Here is a 20,726-nt window from a genome sequence, read left to right on the forward strand (position 1 = left end):
CAGTGGGAGCATGTACTGTAGATGAAGTCGACAACAGACTGTGCACATGGAGTCAACTATACTCATATGTATTTATATTTCCTAACTAACATACTTCGCTGATCCTCTCTCCGTCGCTGTCATGGTGGAGTCTCAGCAGCGTTCGGAGCTGGAGGACGTGCAATGGGAGCATGTAGATGAAGTCGACTATACTCATTTATATTCCATAACTAACATACTTCGCTGGTCCTCCGTCTCTCCGTCTCTCTCTCTCTCTCTGTGTCTGCAGTCGCCTGGAGAACAAGGTTCGTCTGTTGGAGTCTCAGCAGCGTTCGGAGCTGGAGGGCATGCGGTCGGAGAAGGTGCGTCTGCAGGAGGTGGTGCGGCGGCAGATGGAGGCCATCGAGGCCCTGGAGAGGCAGCTGAGGGCCGCCAGCTCCAACAACTCCGCCCTGCAGCGGCAGCAGCAGCAGCTCATGACCTCAGTACACGCACTCATGGGGCTGGTGGCGTCCGGGGGCACAGGTGAGCACTCAGGGGGCACAGGTGAGCACTCATGGGGGGGCACAGGTGAGCACTAGGGGGGCACAGGTGAGCACTCATGGGCCTGGTGGCGTCCGGGGGCACAGGTGAGCACTCAGGGGGCACAGGTGAGCACTCATGGGGCTGGTGGCGTCCGGGGGCACAGGTGAGCACTCATGGGGCTGGTGGCGTCCGGGGGCACAGGTGAGCACTCGGGGGGCACAGGTGAGCAGTCATGGGGCACAGGTGAGCACTCGGGGGGCACAGGTGAGCACTCATGGGGCTGGTGGCGTCCGGGGGCACAGGTGAGCACTCGGGGGGCACAGGTGAGCACTCATGGGGGGGCACAGGTGAGCACTCATGGGGCTGGTGGCGTCCGGGGGCACAGGTGAGCACTCGGGGGGCTGGTGGCGGCGGGGGCACAGGTGAGCACTCATGGGGGGGCACAGGTGAGCACTCATGGGGCTGGTGGCGTCCGGGGGCACAGGTGAGCACTCATGGGGCTGGTGGCGTCCGGGGGCACAGGTGAGCACTCAGGGGGCACAGGTGAGCACTCATGGGCCTGGTGGCGTCCGGGGGCACAGGTGAGCACTCAGGGGGCTGGTGGCGTCCGGGGGCACAGGTGAGCACTCGGGGGGCTGGTGTCATCGGGGGCACAGGTGAGCACTCATGGGGGGGCACAGGTGAGCACTCATGGGCCTGGTGGCGTCCGGGGGCACAGGTGAGCACTCGGGGGGCTGGTGGCGTCCGGGGGCACAGGTGAGCACTCGGGGGGCTGGTGGCGTCCGGGGGCACAGGTGAGCACTCGGGGGGCACAGGTGAGCACTCATGGGGCTGGTGGCGTCCGGGGGCACAGGTGAGCACTCGGGGGGGGGGGGGGGGGGCACAGGTGAGCACTCATGGGGCTGGTGGCGTCCGGGGGCACAGGTGAGCACTCGGGGGGCACAGGTGAGCACTCATGGGGCACAGGTGAGCACTTGGGGGGGCTGGTGGCGTCCGGGGGCACAGGTGAGCACTCGGGGGGCACAGGTGAGCACTCATGGGGGGGGCACAGGTGAGCACTCATGGGGGGACACAGGTGAGCACTCATGGGGCTGGTGGCGTCCGGGGGCACAGGTGAGCACTCAGGGGGCTGGTGTCATCATGGGCTTGGTGTCATCGGGGGCACAGGTGAGCACTCATGGGCCTGGTGGCGTCCGGGGGCACAGGTGAGCACTCGGGGGGCAGGTGGCGTCCGGGGACACAGGTGAGCACTCATGGGGGGGCTGGGGGCACAGGTGAGCACTCATGGGGCTGGTGGCGTCCGGGGGCACAGGTGAGCACTCGGGGGGCAGGTGAGCACTCGGGCGGCAGGTGGCGTCTGGGGGCACAGGTGAGCACTCGGGGGGGGGGGGGGGCACAGGTGAGCATTCATGGGCCTGGTGGCGTCCGGGGGCACAAGTGAGCACTCATGGGGGGGGGGGCCACAGGTGAGCACTCAGGGGGCTGGTGGCGTCCAGGGGCACAGGTGAGCACTCGGGGGGCACAGGTGAGCACTCATGGGGGGGGGGGGGCACAGGTGAGCACTCATGGGCCTGGTGTCGTCCGGGGGCACAGGTGAGCACTCAGGGAGCTGGTGGCGTCCGGGGGCACAGGTGAGCACCCATGGGCCTGGTGTCATTGTGGGGTACTGCAACTATGCTGCTCATTGAAACTGGGACACTGTGTGAGATTTTTAGTTGTTTATTCCCAGAATTCATGCTGCCCATTCACTAATGTTACCTTTTTCATGAATACTTACCACCACCATCAAATTCTAAAATATTTGTTTATTACTAAGTGAACTTTCATGTAAAGATACAATTTGGCAATAGGCAGCCCAGTTTCAATGAGCAGCATAGTTGCAGTACCTTTTTTGACCATTTCCTGCACAGTGCCCCTTTAATGCATTCTCTTCTATTATTTCAGCTACTTATGGAAATCCACTGGCATGAAAGATAAAAGAGTGTCCTTTGGCCCTTGTGCAGTAATTACCCAAGATCTCCACATAACAGAGGAAGTGGAATGAAACTATGCTGTACGCAGCGCTGCACTGTACTGTACTGTACTGTACTGTGCTGAGCTGGGGCTACAGTTGTCAGTGATTTTCTTTGGCACTACTATCGGAGTCTTGGATCGGCTTCACACACAGGTGCCAGAAGCACAGGGGCAGATAAGAATGTCTAATCCTCGACCAAAGCAAATCCCGCTCAGAGACAGGCAGGCAGGCAGACTTGACATTTTCTGACGTGGCTGGCTGGCTGTAAATCACAGTAACTGACTGGCTCTCAGATGGTTCTCTCTCTCTTGCAATGGCTGCTAGATGACTGAAACGGCACATTTGGTTGCTCTGGACAGCTATTATACTTTGCAGAAAGGGCTCTGAAATTAAACAGTGTAAATTCGGAGAGTTGGAATGGCCATAGGGAAAGGTAAAATGTGCTCATGTTCATGAACACCTCATAGTTTTTTCGTACCCTATGCCAGTTTTGGGGTGCATGTTTAAATAAGATCCATTTGCAAAAAAAATATTAGCGCAATTTACTCATTATGTATCATATATTGTAGCTTGTATTTGCGTCAATCACATTTATTTTGCTGTATTTATGAAATGGATAGTCGGCACATTATACTGCACATATCCAACTCCTTGTAAGGTAATGCCATTTCTGAAATAGATTGAGTTATGGCTGGAAGGTTTGACACATCCCATGCCAAGGTGCAGGGCAAAAACGTACTCCACATTCCAAACCCCTGAGTTTCAAATCCTTATTTGTTTATTTTTAGGCAAAAAAATAGAATGTGCCATGAAATAAACCATTTCAGGAGTGTAGACTTTTTTTCATCTTCCTGGAGTTGATTGAGAACATCACCAAAGCATTTGAATTGTTTGTGCTTTGTGTTTGTGAGCAGGGCCTGGTCCAAGAGAGCAGAAGTTTAAAGACTGTTCCCAGGCCTTCAAAGCCGGCCATAACTCCAGCGGCCTCTACTACATATACATCGGCAACATGACCACGCCAACCAAGGTAAAGCTTGGGGAATACTTTATTGTGTGTAGTGTGTGTGTGTTTTTTTTTTAACCCTTGCAAGGTGTTGTAACATGTTTTTGTTACATAGAAGGTGTTCGGGTCAATTTTAAAAGGGAAAAAAAAATCATACCTCACATTCACTCTCATGTTCCCTTCATTATGCTTGTGAATTTCTGATTGTATATTTTGAGAGCTATTTTTTCAGATTCATGTTCCTCACTGAAAATGAGCAAAAGCCAGTGAATCTCAGTGTGAAAGAATAATAACTGATTTGACCAGTTTTCTCAAGCTAAAAACTGAAAACCGGCCAAAATGACCCGAACACCTTACAAGGGTTAAATTCATCTACACGTGTTAACGTGTAAAATTTTGTGTACACTGTACATAGCCTACCTTACCCTACCCCTAAGGTCTAATGCAAGTACAGTAATGTTAAATGCTGTTCCATAATTTGTTTCACAAATATATTTTATAATCATAGAATGAAAGAGTGAATTTGCAACTATTTGTTTCTACATGCCCTCCACAGCCTTTGGTCAATGAAAAAAGAGATTTCCTCTTTGAAGGAGTTCTGCTCAATCACAGCCAAATAGAATGATTTTTGCATTGATTTACCGACCATCTGGGGTTCTTTTTTCAATAGCACTGAATAGATTTATGGGTCAGACTCTCTGTATTGCTGTGCACAGTCAGTGGTTTAGTGTATGTGATGGTGATAGTGAAGTTTATATGAACTCAACAGCATTTTGCTCCCCTTTTAGTGTGTGCTGGGACCTATTTTCTTACAGATGCACGTTTGTGCATCTTGAGAGTCGAGTTGAGTGGGCTTTATTGACAATATCTTTACATGGACTGGTCATTCAAAGAATTGAAATTATGTTTCTTACTTTCCCCTGCAGACATAGACATACTTTAGGTGTAGACATAGACAGCATAGACATACAGTACACATACATTACACCTAGAGTACCCGTACACATACAGAGATTTAAAGTGCAAGACTGGACAAACAGAAGACATACAGAGAAGTCCTAGTGTGACAATTCTGACATAGTGATAGTAGCATTGTGAAATATTAATAAATAATAAAGTAAGTTCGAGCTCTTTCAAAAGTACAGTAATACTGTGCAAAGGCTCAAGCCAGAAGCAGTCAAATGATGTAACAATCAACGCTTCTGTTTAATCAACGCTTCTGTTTAATCAACGCTCCTGTTTTCTTGCGCAGGTGTACTGTGACATGCAGTCGGCCGGGGGAGGGTGGACCTTGATCCAGCGGAGAGTCGACGGCAGCACAGACTTCCAGCGAGGATGGGAAGAGTATAAAACGGTAATCAACCCCCCACGACAACTCATCAAGCACCCTTGCGTAACGTGAGAACAATCCAGTTGAATCGCAGGGCCAACAACCTGTGAACCTTTGCATTCATGACATCACTGATAGCCACGGCAATAGGCTATCCAGATGAACATTTGAGATAAAATGTAAAGAATCTGAAAAGGCTTAAAAATTGTTACAAAGAATCGTCAGAAATGTTCCATTTCCTCTTGTGGAAGTTCTGATAATAACATAGCGAGCAAGCAGGCAACACAGACTTCCAGAGAAGCTGCCGAAAAGTATAAAATGGTAATCATTCCCTCTAGACCAGGGGTTCCCAACCTTTTCCAACTTGGGGCCCACTCGAAATTGTCACAAATGTTCGGGACCCACCTCTGACCCGATTACGAATAAAACTCACATAAATCAGCAGCAACACACACCAAAATATGATTATAATTTGTAGAAAATGATTTCAAGGCCCACTTGGAATACCTTCAGGGCCCACCAGTGGGCCCCGGCCCATAGATTGAAAATCACTCCCTCTAGACACCTCATCAAAACCCCTTGGTGCGCACCACAGTGAAAACAACCCCGCTGAGGCATGGCTCAACTTGATTTAGCGTCCATAGCATTACCGATGGCAACAACACGCTACTCAGTCAAACATTTGACATGTAATGTAGAGAAGCTGAAAAGGGAAAAGGGCAAAGAATGGTCAGGTTTTTTCCCCCATGTTGTCTTCTGGAAGTTTTGAATGACAAGGGCAAGCGATCAGGCATCCCTGAGAGGGTGGGAAGAGTACTGTACAAAACGTTAATGGCTCCCTGTAGACTCGACAGGGGGGGGGGCAAAGGGGGAGAAATCGACAGGGGGGCAAAGGGGTTTGTTGTCCTGGGCCCAGGGAGAGAGGGGGCCTAGAATTGGATTCTCATTACATTGTATGTATTGGTTTACGGGGCCTTTCAGATGATTTTGTCCCGGGTCCTCATCAAACACCTATGCTCACAGTTAGAACAACCCTGTTGAAGCATCAGGCTCAGCTTGATTTAATGCCCATAACATTACGTACAAATAGCCCATAACGTTACATGATAGTCACAACAGGTTATCCAGCCAAACATTTGAGATGCAATATGTCAACGAACTGAAAAGCCAAAGCTCACACAGTGTTGCGATCGACCTGTTGAAGCATGACTCAACTTGATTTAGCGTCCATAACAATACTGATGATAGCCACAACAGCAGCTTACCCAGCCAAACACTTGAGATGCAATGTTAAGAAACCGGAAAAGGCATAGAGGGGAAAGAAATGTTCCCTTTCATCTCGACGAGCAGGCAGCAGCACAGACTTCCAGAGAGTCTGGGAAGAGTAGTGTATCAAATGGTAATCACTCCCCGTAGACCCCTCATCACATCAAACACCCTCGGTAGGCTTCTCATGTAGAGGCAGAACAACCTGACTGTCCAAGAATTACCGCACTTGATTTAGGATAAGGACTGATATACTTGTAGCCACAACGGGTTCAGCCAAGCACTTCAGATGCACTGTGGAGAAAGGAGAGAGTAAAAAGGCAAGGGGGGTGGGGGGCAATGGTCAGAAAGGTTCCCTGTCATGTTGCAGAGGTTTAGATGGAGAGAGAGAGAGAGAGAGAGAGAGAGAGAGAGAGAGAGAGAGAGAGAGAGAGAGAGAGAGAGAGAGAGAGAGAGAGAGGGAGAGAGAGAGAGAGAAGGCAGCACAAACTTTTAGAGAGGCTGAGAAAAGTATAAAATGGTAATTATTATTTCACCCAGACTCCTCATCAAGCACCCTCAGTGCTCACATTGAGAACAACCTGCTGAATCTCTGTGACAACAAGAGCGATCAGAGATGGCAGCCTGGCCTTACAGTGGCTCAAACTAGGGGTGGGCGATATGACGATATTAAATCGTGAATCGTGATATTGAGTAAAAGATCGTCTCGAATCTGCCAAAGTGGAGAAATCGTATAGATCGTCTTGCAGTGAGGATGTTTATTATCAGCATCAGAGTGACGCTTTCTCACTTGTGTTGTTGTCTTCACTTTATTATTTACATTATTGTATTCCAATTGTACACTTTATGAGAGTATCATCAGTGTGTTAACATTTTATTGACTGCAAATTACAAATTGCAAGTATATGAAAGTTGTTTTTTGTTGTTTTTATTTTTTGGATGGAAGATCGTGATAAAAAAATCGAAATCGAGATTTCATGTTAAAAAATCGTGATACAACATTTTTGCCATATCGCCCAACCGCTAGCTCAAACGGCAGGGCACTGGCCTGCTTCACCGGCAACCAGGGTTCGATCAGAGATTCTTTAAGTATAGAGATATGCCAACATAATAGGTTTCTATGGGCACCTAACATGACCAGGTTCCAGTCTGCCTAAACGTGTCATAATGCTCCTAGCATTGAATAGAACAGTCCTCAGGTCTGCCTAGGTCTGCCTAAAGGGGGATTTCCCCCCCAATAATAGAACCCGGAAACAATGGGCCAATGGAACCTCTCTCTCTCTACTCTCTCTGGTTCGATTCTGGCACGGGGTGATTTGCCAATCCCTCCCCGTCTCTCTCTCCCTGCCGTTTCCTGTCTGTTCTCCACTGTCCTATCAAATAATAAAGGCACAAAAGCCCTAAAAAAATGATAACAAAAAAAAGAGAGATTGCAACCTACCTACACCCCTCTGGGTGGGTCCAGGTACTGTAACAAGCATGGCTCAATTTGACGTGGTGTTCGTAATACTATTGATTGCAACGACAACAGGTTCATCCAGCCAAACATTTGCAAGATGCAAAGAAACTGAAAAGGTGAAGAGAGGAAAAGCAGCGCAGACTTCCAGAAAACAAGTCGCCCAATTACTACTGAACTTGAGTTAGTGTCCACAGTTACTACTGAACTTGATTTAGCGTCCACAACTACTGAACTTGATTTAGTGTCCACAACTACTGAACTTGAGTTAGCGCCCATAGCATTACTGATATAGCTACAACAGGTTAGCCAGCTAAACATTTGAGAGGCAATGGAATGGGAAGGGTAAAGGGTAATACCCCCTATTCCACCCCTCATAAAAGGTCAGAAAATGTGTTCCTTATCATCTTGATAGAGGGGGCGAGCAGACAGGCAGCGCAGGCAGGCTTGGGAAGAGTACCGTATAATATAAAACATTAATCTCCCCCCCTAGACCCCTCATCAAGCAGTCTTGGAACCCACAGCGCAAACCTGTTGAAGCATGACTCAATTTGATTTAGCACCCATAACATTAATACTTATACATAAGATTACACAATAGTTTACTCAGCCAAATGTTTGAAATGCAATGTAGAGAAAGGAAAGCTGAAAAGTCAAAGACGGGGAAAAGAATGACCAGAATTCCCCCCTGTCATCTTGTGGAGGTTTTGATGAAGAGAGCGCCCAGACCTTGATGACATACGCATACAAATCACGATGTGCAGAATGAAATATGGAAACGGCAACTGTGGCCGACAGCTTGGCTGCATCCCCAATAGACGCTTTAAGGGAAAAAAAACTTTCAAGGAACATTTTGAGATCCAGCTCTCTCTCTCTCTCTCTCTCTCTCTCTCTCTCTCTCTCTCTCTCTCTCTCCTCATCTCTCAACGCTCCACACAAAATAAACTCTTTGTGTTTCGTGAAAGCGAAATGGAAGTGTAACAAACAAGGGCCTGCTAACTATATTTGTGAAAATAAATACTCGAAATCCAAAACAAACAAACAAGAACGAAAAACTAACAAAAAAGGAGAGGAGTCGTGTGTGTCATCCAAAATGTCATACACACTGGTGAGAGCTAAAAGGGTTGGCACGTAGTGATGGTGGTCTCCTTGGATACGGGCCTCTCTCTGTTCTCAGGGTTTTGGTGACCCGTCCCTGGAACACTGGCTGGGCAACGAGGCCGTGCACCAGATGACCAGCCAATCACAGTTCTCCCTGCGAGTGGAGCTGCAGGACTGGGAGGGCTACTCGCACCACGCGCTCTACGAGCGCTTCCAGCTGTCCGGCGAGAAGCAGCATTACAGGTGCTGCACTGCTCACTCACTCACTCACTCACACAGTTAACAGTCTATTTTATGTATTAATTTCATGTTTTTAAAATGGATGGTGTGCAAGGTAGCCCCTTAATGCGCGCCGTACCTCCAGTGGCACGCTGTAATAGTAATTGAAATGCAACTACCATAGCACTACAATACTATGACACAACACAGGCCCTTTAGTAATGCACCACGACTTGGTACAACAAATGTATAAAGCTGCGTCTTAAGGGGTTAAGCAATATCCTTGTAGAAAGGACATACGTATGTTCAGGTCAGTGTTTCTCAACAGGGGTGCCCGGGCACCCTGGGGTGCCGCGGGCCCCCCTCAGAGGTGCCGGGGAAACGTGGCTGATAAATAAATCATGTAATATAATGCATATTTGTCTAAATTGATAAGTTGCTAGTCAGTGGAATCTTTCATCTGCCATTTACGCACAATAAAGTAAATATAGGTCGCCCCAGTCAGCTGCCTGCAACTTCGAATGTAGGTTGTGTGACGTCTCCAAATGTGTTACATTTCTAAGCTTGTGTGGTATCGAATAAGATGCCATGTTACGGCCTGTTGGTTTCGCCTTAAAAAATGTTGAGAAACACTGTTCCAGGTTACAGGCTAGTAGCAGGCCCAATTCAAGTGTTGAATTGCCATTAAAAATTTGGGGAAAAAAATCTGAAAAAAGGTTGCTGAACATGATTGACTCCTAATATGTAGTTCTATCAGAAGTTGCCTGTTGTTAATCCTAGTTCTCTTGATAAAAGTGGTAAACAGTCTTATAGTAATATATTGGTAACACTTTATTTTAGGGATACATCTATTAGCACTAATACATACGATGTTAAAGCCTGCATAAGTACCTTGTAAGGCATGTACTAAGCAAATGCTAAGGCCTGCTAGGTCCTTACTAAGGTTAAATTGGTAATAAATCCCTTATTGTGCATGAACAAGACATTTGCGAATACATGCCTAACAAATGTTTGATTTGGCTTTGTACATGCCTTACAAGTTACTTATGCAGGCACATTGTATGTATTAGTGCTAATAGATGTATCCCTAAAATAAAGTGTTACCGTATTAGTGCTAATAGATGTATCCCTAAAATAAAGTGTTACCAATATATCTTATTTTGGTCCAGACAGACAGCTCAAAAGGCTACAGTGTATTATCACCTTTAGGTCTGTGATTAATTCTCATTCATGCAGGTTGTGTTATGCAAAGAGTTCAGCTTAAAACAACTGGATTTCATCTTTGATTTTGAAGACGTTTAGCTCTCCTTTCCTAGAAGCTTCATCGTTTCTGGTGAAGAAACCGAGAACTGTCATGAAGCTTTTTGGGAAGAGGAGCGAGACTCAAAGAGGAACTCCAGTTGCTTACTGCTCAAGTCTTTGGGGGCGCCCTTAGCTATGTTTGTGGTGGCACGCCTTGAATTTGTACATGCCGTGCATTTTGTTTGTTATCTTAAAAAAGCAAAAATGTTCGTACTCAAATGAACTTCTGAACTGAAATTGACATCTGTATTTTGCTGTTTGCTGTCTGCATTCATTCTGCGAAACTCATTGGAGAGTGTCACTGTTTAGTACCAAGAATTGTTTTGGTTGCTCTCGTGCCCGCCCGCGTTCTGCTGGTCTGTGGTTGTAGTAAATAGACCACCTGCGTGTTACACTGATGAGATGGTTCATGTTTCTTTTTTTTCTCCATTCTATTCTATCCTCTGGTTCCCTCACGCTATGCCCGAGAGGATATAGCAGTGCCCCCTTAACTCATGTTTCTTTTTTTTCTCTATTCTATCCTCTGGTTCCCTCACGCTATACCCGAGAGGATATAGCACTGCACCCTTAACTCTATATTTTATTAGCACTGCGGAACATGTTGACAGGCACTGTTTAATATTGAGCAATGTTTTAGTTGCTTCCATTTCTGCACGTGTTCTGTGTTGTAAATACAGTGCGGTACATCACATAACCTACATGTAGAACTGTTACGAGATGCTTCACTCTCATTGTATGTGGGCTTTGTATTTTTTAAATGTATACGTGTACAGGAACAATTAAACATTCTTCTTTTCTCTTTTCTTCTCTTCTCCTGGTTCTGTTCTCTTCTATTCTCTTCTCTTGGTTCTCGTCTCTTCTCTTGCTTCTCTCCTCTCCTCTCCTCTCCTCTCCTCTCCTTTTCTCTTCTCTTCTCTTCTCTTCTTTTCTCTTCTCTCCTCTCCTCTCCTCTCCTCTTCTCTTCTCTTCTCTTCTCTTCTCTTCTCTTCTCTTCTCTTCTCTTCTCTTCTCTTCTCTTCTCTTCTCTTGGTTCTGTTCTCTTCTTGTCTCTTCTCTAGCTTCTCTCCTCTCCTCTCCTCTCCTCTTCTCTTCTCTTATCTCCTCTCCTCTCCTCTCCACTCCACTCCTTTTCTCTTCTCTTCTCTTCTCTTCTCTTCTCTTCTCTTCTCTTCTCTTCTCTTCTCTTCTCTTCTCTTCTCTTCCCCCCTCCTCTCCTCTCCTCTCCTCTCCTCTCCTCTCTTCTCTTCTCTTCTCTTCTCTTCTCTTCTCTTCTCTACGTATAGGCTGTTCCTGAGAGGCTACAGTGGGGCGTCAGGTCAGCAGAACAGCTTGGTGTCACATGGCATCTCCTTCAGCACCCGAGACAGAGACAATGACAACTGCCAGTGCAAGTGTGCACTCATGCTCACTGGAGGTGCGTATGGGGTTTCCTTCAACTCTTTTATTACATTACATTACATTACACTTAGCTGGTGCTTTCATTTTATTCAAAGCGACTTACAGTTATTATTTTTCAGGGTATTGGTTACAGTCCCTGGAGCAATGTGGGGTTAAGGTGCCTTGCTCAAGGGGACTTCAGCCATGGGTGGAGATGTAGGGACTAACACACAGTATTATGAATATGCATGTGTGTGATATTGTGTCACTTCACATCAATCAACAGTTCATATACCATCTGACTAGCCTGGGAACTCCCATACTGCCTTTAGTTCTACACAATCGTTTCGATCTGAAAGACAGTCTGGCGAGGATGACTCATAACGGCCAAGTTCATGGTCCCTGTGTCATAATGGCCAAGCATTCCGACCTTTACAGTTTCTCTGTCCAGTCAGAGAGCAGGGCAGTGTGTCATAATACCCAAGTATTCTGGCCCCTACGGAATTTACAATAGGCAACTCCCCATACCTAACCTCACTTGTGATTAGGTCTGGTGTTAACCAGGCAACCATCTGACTGCTGTAAATGCCAAATCCTTCACACCCTGTCATGTCACATCATATCTCAGATAATAAATCATATTAATCATAATTACAAGAATTATCATTATCTTAACATCATGTCACATGACAAGTAACGTGTAAATACTTCAATATTTTTTAATAATGTTATGAGCATGTAATCACTGTCAGCCGGTCATCATTCCCGAAGCGTCGCATGCAGGCTGCTGTCTTGTTTTCCAATCAAATGCAGCCACAGACCATCGCGGGTAAAGGTAAAGCAGAAGTGCTTTTCATCAGGGTTTCAAGTGATAGAACCACTATTTCCCTTTTCATCATCTATTCTAAGCTTTGGTGACCCAACCACGCGAGCGCCCACACGAGAGGGAGTCACAAGATGCCCTCTGTTGCCTGCGAAAACTCCTTTTAGTTATTTTATTCCTCAATTTGTCTTTGGTCAAATATAGAAAAAAATTTTGTTGTAGCAAATGTTTCATGTGTTGCTTCTATGCATATATTAGTTAAATGCTTTGTCATTTATTCAACATGGGCTATATATGAAGAGTTCAGATGCAAAACCCCCTAACTCCATTTCTGAAGACCTGCACTTCTATATTTTTAGAGAACCCCATTGTTGGTTTGGTTTACATTCATGTACTTGATAATATATATAAATAGTTATATTACATGAATAGCATTTAAAAATATGCGATTTTGATAGCTTTGTATTAAATAAAAATGAATTAAGATTATTTTCTGAAACGGCACTTAGGGGGTTTTGCATCTGAACTCTTCATATATTTAAAATTAAACCCTTTAAAATCAAGAGGGCTCCGCGACCCTCTGTGGATCTTTGGCGACCCATAATTTGGGTCCCAACCCATAGGTTGGGAACCACTGCTTTACAGTAAACCCAAAGACCGAGAGCAGCGAGAAACAAGCAGCACCCACATCTACAGGCTCATTGCAAGGTATTTGGGGGTCCTATAGGACAAGAGGTACTTGGGGGATATTTTGGTATTTGGTATTTTATTAGGATCCCCAATAGCTGATGTAACCCATCAGCTACTCTTCCTGGGGTCCACACAGAGCATGTAACAAACAAGACATTAAACATACAAGACTACAGATAGCCTAGTTTGGGGAGCCAAGGCAATTCCCTAGTTTGGGGGCCCCAATGCCATTGCCTAGTTTGCTTGCCTGGTTGATGACGGGCCTGTCCACATCTCCCCTATCATCTGCGTCACTCTTTACAAGCCAAGTCATTCCAACATTGTCCTATTATGTAAAACACAACACATTTGGGTCTTTACAGGTTTGATGGTCTCTCCCCTCCCTCCGGCCTCCGCCCCTCTCAATCACAGCTATTTATCCTGCTATGGGCGGCCGCGACAGACAGGCAGGCAGGGCAGATCTCACACATGGCCCTCCAACTCCAAGACAAATAGCTTTTTAATAGCGTGTGTGTGCATCTTGATTGATTTGGAGTGCGGTTTGAGTTTAATTGCCCCAGCCCCAGCTGCAGTCCTCTCAGCCCCCATGTTGTTTACGTTGTAATTCATAATCAGGGCACTTAAACTATAGGGGGAGCGCCACTGGACACGTCTTGTCCAAGTTAAACATTAACAGATTGAGTGAGGTGAGGATATCAAATTAATCAGAGATGAATCTACACTCTGTTTAGTGTGTGTGTGTGTGTGTGTGCGTGTGCGTAGTATGTGGTGTGTGGTGTGTATCTGTGTGCGCGTGCATGCATGTTTGAGTGTGTGTGTGCGTAAGTGTGTGTTTCCATGTGTGTGTGTGTCTGCGTGAGTGTGGGTCTGTGTGTATGTGCGTGTGTAGCTGCACATGTCTGTGTGTGTCTGTGTATGACTACATATGTGCGCTCGCTCGTATGCATGTGTGTCCTCTGCAGCACAGAAAACCTGGGGTGCGTTTCTTGAAAGCATAGTTGCTAGCCAGTTAGCAACTTGGGTAGTTGCCAATGGGAAATTGCATTGCAAACAACAAAGTAGCTTACGTAGTTAGCAACTAGGGTGTCGAGAAATGCACCCCTGGTTTCCTTTTTAGAGGTTTTCAGTTTGCTTTGAAACCAAGCCGTTACCTAGTCTCCTCAGCAGGGAGCGTCTACTGTTTCATAACACAGGGGTCAGAGATCAGCTCTGAGGGAGTGTGGCGCCGCCCGCGTGAACCTGTTCTTGTTCCGCGGTGTAAAAACAGGACGAGCAGCAGATGGGCTGAGGTGTTGGAGAGGACCTGCCACTCTGGAGGTGGCTGGAGGGTTTTTTCCCCTCACCTCCAGACATAACATTTACACCTCTCTCTTTCTTTCTTTCTTTCTCTTGCTCTCTCTTTACCTCTCACTGCCTGTCTCTATCTGTCCATCTCTTCTCTCTCTCTCTCTCTCTCTCTCTCTCTCTCTCTCTTTTTTTTTTCTCCCTCTGCCGCTCACTGACTATTTCTTCCTGTCTGTGTGTCTCTCTCTGCCTGTGTGTCTCTTTGCATCACTCTCTGCATGTTTGCTTTCTTATGTTTTCTTTCTGTCTGTTTTCTGTACCTTTGCCCCCCTCTCTTTCTCTATCTCGTTCTCTTTTTTTCTTTCTCGCTCTCTGTCTCTCTCTCTATCTCTGTCTCTCTCTTTCTCTTCTCTCTGTCTGTCTCTCTGCATCTCTCGCTCTCTCTCTCTCTCTCTCTCTCTCTCTGCATCTCTCTCTCTTTCTCTGCCTCTCTCTCTCTCTTTCTTTCTCTCTCTCTCTGCATCTCTCTCTCTGTCTTTCACTTTATCTCTCTGCATCTCTCTCCCTCCCTCTCTCTCTCTACATCTCTCTCTCTGCATCTCTCTCTCTCTCTGTATCTCTCTCTCTCTCTCTCTCTCTCTCTCTCTCTCTGCATCTCTCTCTCTCTCTCTCTCTCTCTCTCTCTCTCTGGACCCCTCTCCCCCTCTGTATCTCTCTCTCTTTCTGCATCTCTCTCTCTCCCTCCCTCTCTCTCTCTCTCTCTCTCTGCATCTCTGTCTCTCTCTCTCCCTCTCTCTCTCTCTCTCTCTCTCTGCATCTCTCCCTCTCTCCCCCAGGTTGGTGGTTTGATGCGTGTGGCTTCTCCAACCTCAATGGCATCTACTACGCGGTGGGCCACAACATCCGCAAGCTCAACGGCATCAAGTGGCACCACTTCCGAGGGCCCAGCTACTCCTTGCGCTCCACCGCCATGATGATCCGACCGCACGACTTCTAGAGGAGAAGAAGAAGCTTATGGGGGTTAGCTTACTCACCGCACAGAGAAGAAGGCAAGGCATGGCAAACAAAGAAAGCATCACAGTTGGCTTGCTTGGGGTACTTTCACAGAGCAGGGGTCGGCACCAAGAAGGTTAGGGTTGGGGTACTTCAATGTGGCATTTGGGCTACTATGCCAAACACAGAAAACATGGTGGGGTTGGGAGACTTTCACAGAAAGCAAGTAATGGTGGGGTTGGGGTACTCAAACAGGCAAAAAGATAATACATGGCACTCAAAGAGAATGGAAAAGGGTGAGCATGAGGTACTTTCAAAGAAAAGAGAACGGCACATGGAAAACAAGAAAGCAGAGTGCGGTGTTTGGGGTTCTGTCACAGAAACAGAACAAGACACAGCAAGAAAGAAGAATGGTGTTGAGGTACTTTCATGGAGAAGACAAGACATCAGAAAAAAAAACAGAGTGGGGTTGGGTTGGGGTACATTCGAATTCTCCCACAGAGAAGACATGAAATAGGAAGGCATGAAAGAGAACAGCAAGAAAGGAGGGGACTCACTAGAACGACGCCCTTTCGGTACTTACCGCTTACGTCATACGACCCTAAACCTAACCCTAACCCTAACCTTAACCCTAAACCTAACCCTAAACCTAACCTTAACCCTAACCTTAACCCTAACCTTAACCCTAAACCTAACCATAACCTTAAATCGCTTGTTTGAAATATTTAATTACCATGTGAAGTCACGAGAGGGCGTCAAACTAGTGGGACCCAGAAAGGAGTGTGCCCTGCCTCACCCCACTAAAACCACCACCATCACCACACCCCGACCGCATCACCCCATCCCATCATCACCACACCCCGACCATATCACCCCATCCCACCCCACAGAAAAGCAAAACTTTTTTTTTGTTCTTTTGTTTTGCTATTTTGCTGATTGTCCTTCGAGTGTGCCGAGCATGAAGCAAACATTTGTAAATCAACGTCTTTGTATCTCAAACAATCAATCAGCGTCTGACTGCTCTGAGCTGAGCTGATTTGGGTGTAACCAGAGTAGGGGAATGGCGTCTGAGGCTGAGCACTGGACTCAAGACCAAACGGCTTCATCCTCTGGTTTGTTTCTCTGGCATTGGGGTCGACTTAACCCCGTTCACAAGCCAGATAACCCCCCCACCCACGCCTATCTGACGCCACACCACTATCACCACTCCATCACCCCCCCCCCCCCCCCCGATTCTATTCTCCCCATACCCACATGCCTGGCTCAACAGATCTAACCACATCCACAGGCCAGATAACTTCCAACAACCCCCGGCCCCCCCATCTCTACCTCTAAGGGCTTCCGCACACCGGCTTCGACAAAGTGCTGAGCACTGCTCAGCTAAAGTTCGATTCCATTGTTTTCAATAGAACCCCACACTGCCGCACACTGGCGCCGATGTCCGCGGACATTAGCCGATGTCGGATAGCAATTAGAGACGAGTTCTATTTTGTCGGCGCTGCCGATTGACTATCAATGCAATATTCCGGTGAAATTGGGTTTGGCGGTCCGAATTATGTCGGAAGCAAAGTGCGCCGCAGTGCTGTCGGAGCCAATGTGCGGCCGGCCTATCCATACTCCATACCCCACACCACCGCCTCCTGACTTCATTCTTCCCTATCCACAGGCCTGTCCGTTGATCTTAACCCATCCACAGACCCCATCCGAGTGGCAGTTGTCTTTGCGATAACTGAATGCCACTTAAGGCCAACTGTCATAAAACGTTTATGACACCATAATGACACATGCATATGACACCGGCGTCAAGTAAAGTGTTACCCAATCTACTCATCCACATGCCCCACTTCCCACCAACCCCCATTTCCATTGTCACCCCAACTCCATGTCGCTACCAATAACCCTGTCCTGTCCTGTCTAGCCCTAACCACCTATACCCCTAAAACCACCAACCGTCCTCTCACCACCAGGGCCGGATTAAGATGGTCTGGGGCCCCTAGGCTACAGTTTGCTGTGGGGCCCCCCCCGTCAGGCAAATTTCGTGGAAAAAAATGTAGGTAGACAGTGTTATAATTACAAGCTACAAATTCAGGATAACATATCTAACAACTGTACTAAACCCGAGGGATGATTTTTTCAATATTGCATCTTGTCACAATTATGCAATTTTTCACTTTTGGGCAATCAGGGCCCCCTGGTAGGTGCGGGCCCCTACGCTGCAGCCATATCTAGCCTGTGTGTTAATCCGGCCCTGCTCACCACCCACCGTTCCTTACCCAATCCTACTCTGCCCTACCTAACTTGACACACATTCCTAGTAGTCAAACTCTTCAAAGAAATAGGTCAGGTCCCCCACCACTCAACCCCTTCCTGCCTACCAGAAAGAAATCCTTACGTAACCAACAAAGCCGGTAACCCCACATAACCCCTTTGTAAGATCCAGTCTCCACTCCTACCCCCAGCCCCATCTCCATCCTGCCCTACCCTTGGCTCCATCCCCCTCAACCACACCTCCAGCCTCTCCTACACAAATCTTCACCCACCCCTACTCTCAGCTTGACAACCTCCAACCCCCAAACGTCGCCCTCCCCTGAGCTCGGCTTGACAACCTCCTACCCCCAACTTCACCCCCCCTACCCTTGGCTACCCCACACTGATCTCGATCCTGCCCTTACTCTCTGCTCCTCCACCCTCCACCCCATCTTCATCCTCCTACCCTGGGAGCCCTCCTGCTCCTCCTCCTCCTCCTCCTCCTCCTCCTCCTCCTCCTCCTCGTCCTCCTCCTCCACATCCTGATGTGCCCTCTTGTGTCAACAATGGAGTGGAAGAGCCTTGACAGCGTTCTATTCCATTCCATGCCATGCCTCCGTCAGCGTTCCATCCATCCCTCCCTCTCTGCCAGAGCCGCACAGTGCTGTCAGGACAGGAGCCCTCGTTGTCATGACAGCCCTGAGTGAGCGAGTGAATGGGAGTAGAGGAGAAGTGGCAGCAGAGCACAGCGTGAGACCACAGGGAACGCTGGAGATGAGTAGCGGACAGGACAGGACAGGACAGGATGGACAGATGATGAAAGAAGAGGAGAAAGAGAGAGAGGGGGTGGGGGGGGTGTGGAACTCAAAGAGGACATTCAAGTTGACTTCCTGGAATCCAATATAAACGTACTTGAGATGTTAATTTTTTATTCTTTTTTTTAAGAACTCTTTTTAGAATGTGTACTCATGGTCTTCATTACTTATTTTTTGAATGACAGACCTGATTTTTGTACTTCAAGTCAAACTGGATTGCAGGACACAATGGTGAGCATGCCTAGCCTATGTGCTGAACTGAGTGAAATGTGACATAGCGGTTCGAAGGAGGGTGATTGGAAAAAAGGGTGATTGTTTTTTAAAAAAAAAAGAAAAATCATTGACTTCACTGGTATGGAGTTTGATCGTTCTACTAATGATGAAATGTGACATTTGCTCTTCTCAGCCCTATTGTACATACCTGGGAATATGCACTTTAAGACTTGGAACAAAAATGTATTTTTCACACAAACAATAATGTAAATGGAAGTGAGATAGTAGCTAGCTTATGTAGTCTCATTACAGATATAGATCTATAGTTTGAGTATGTCACTGTTGTTATTCACACCTATTCGCCTTGCGTCACACTGCATTTGTGCCTAAAGTTTGAGTGTTCATTTACGTTCTATATGAGAGATATAAAAAAGGGATTTACTGTAATTAAAAACACTACTTTGTAGATACTCTGTGATTCATCAAGGTGTCCGATATAGACAGTATATTTTTTGTTATAATTTGGAGTGATGTGGATGAGTAAGTAGGTTTCTTGTTAGCCAACACACTTTCATGTATTTCCATGATAACCTTCCTCTTACGGCTACCAGTTCAACAGAATTAAAGGTCACTTTCCTTTAAAAAAAAAAGAACCATTTTGGCAAGAGGAGTTTGTATACTTACGAACAACATCTAGTTATGATTTATTTGAAGGCCTTGTAAGCATATCAGTCTGTGACTCAATAACAAACCCACTCCTCACTCAACGTCCAACACATTCTTATCTGAAGGCCAAGAAAAACAGTTGTGTTGTTGAGGGGTTGAAAAAAAACCTAAAACGCTCAAATCTGCGAAGTTCTGGTCCACGAACACAACATTCCTAACTCTGTTCAAATGTTTATTGTGTTGTATTGTGTTTCAGTATTTTTTTTATAAAACGTCTATCTACTTTTATAGGACTACTGGCTCTGTCTCTCTCTACTGACTGCAAAAGAAGTCATCTTTAACCGAATGTGTGAATGTGTAGGTCAGGCAGGGGTTCCCAACCTTTTTGAGCTTGGGGCCCACTTGAAATTTTCAGAAATGTTTGGGGCCCACCTCTGACCCAATACACAATAACGCTGAAATATAGTACAACAGCAATACACTCACAAATATTATTTTCATTTTTAGAAAATGATTTGAAGGCCCACTTGGAATACCCTCAGGGCCCACCAGTGGGCCCCGGCCCACAGGTTGAAAATCACTGCTGTAGTTTATTACCCTGGCCTCTCCCATTACACAGTTACAGATCTTAATCTCCATCAGCACATCAGGCCCTTGACATCCGTCAGGCCTGCCATCTGGACAAGTGTGGAGCATCCTCTGGCTCGAGGCTTGAGGCTGCCTCGACCTCAGCCATGCAGGGCCGGATTAAGATGCCCTGGGGCCCCTAGGCTACAGGTTGCTGTGGGCCCCCCAGAAGGCAAATTCCGTGGAAAAAATTACGCAGACAGTGTCATAATTAGTTAGGAATTCAGGATAGCATGTCTACTAACTGTACTCAACATAATATATTTTTTTCAATATTGCATCTTGTCACAATTCTTCAATTTTCCACTATTGGCCAATCAGGCAGGTGGGGGCCCCTAGGCTGCAGCCATATCTTGCCTGTGGGGGCCCCTAGGCTGCAGCCATATCTAGCCTGTGGGGGCCCCTAGGCTGCAGCCATATCTAGCCTGTGGGGGCCCCTAGGTTGCAGCCATATCTAGCCTGTGCATTAATCCGGCCCTGGCCTCAGCCCTTGGCCGACGCGACGACACTACACTGCCTCACTTGGACTCTGCGATGAACTTGGACAGTGCTGCAGTGCGGTGCGGCTACGGGGCTTAAATGACGTGTTTCCCCAAAGTGTGTCGATAGAGAAGGGGATAACACTCACATGGAAATACTTACACGGCAGGGTGATTACATCTGTCCACAGCTGTGCTAGCTTGTCTCATTTTATTTACTTTTTTTGTGTGGTTTTTTTGGGCTGTTGTAATTTTTAGCAGCGTGTATTTGATAACGTAACAAAAGGGCATTGACAAAGCAAAGAACAAGCCATTTG

The 20,726-nt window shown here is 46.9% G+C and overlaps 1 protein-coding gene across 1 annotated transcript in view; it reads left to right on the forward strand.

Annotated features, from left to right (window-relative positions):
- The window catches only part of angpt4 (angiopoietin 4), a 62,541-nt gene extending 46,723 nt beyond the window's left edge, over nucleotides 1–15,818 (forward strand). The window contains exons 5-10 of the mRNA XM_063216296.1: nucleotides 269–504; nucleotides 3,433–3,545; nucleotides 4,774–4,875; nucleotides 8,751–8,917; nucleotides 11,479–11,609; nucleotides 15,206–15,818. Of these exons, the coding sequence (XP_063072366.1) occupies nucleotides 269–504; nucleotides 3,433–3,545; nucleotides 4,774–4,875; nucleotides 8,751–8,917; nucleotides 11,479–11,609; nucleotides 15,206–15,366 (910 nt within the window). The 3' untranslated portion in view covers nucleotides 15,367–15,818. The remainder of the gene's footprint in view (nucleotides 1–268; nucleotides 505–3,432; nucleotides 3,546–4,773; nucleotides 4,876–8,750; nucleotides 8,918–11,478; nucleotides 11,610–15,205) is intronic.
- The last annotated feature ends 4,908 nt before the right edge of the window (nucleotides 15,819–20,726 follow it).

This window comes from Engraulis encrasicolus, chromosome 14, assembly GCF_034702125.1.
Source record: "Engraulis encrasicolus isolate BLACKSEA-1 chromosome 14, IST_EnEncr_1.0, whole genome shotgun sequence".
Taxonomy (NCBI): domain Eukaryota; kingdom Metazoa; phylum Chordata; class Actinopteri; order Clupeiformes; family Engraulidae; genus Engraulis; species Engraulis encrasicolus.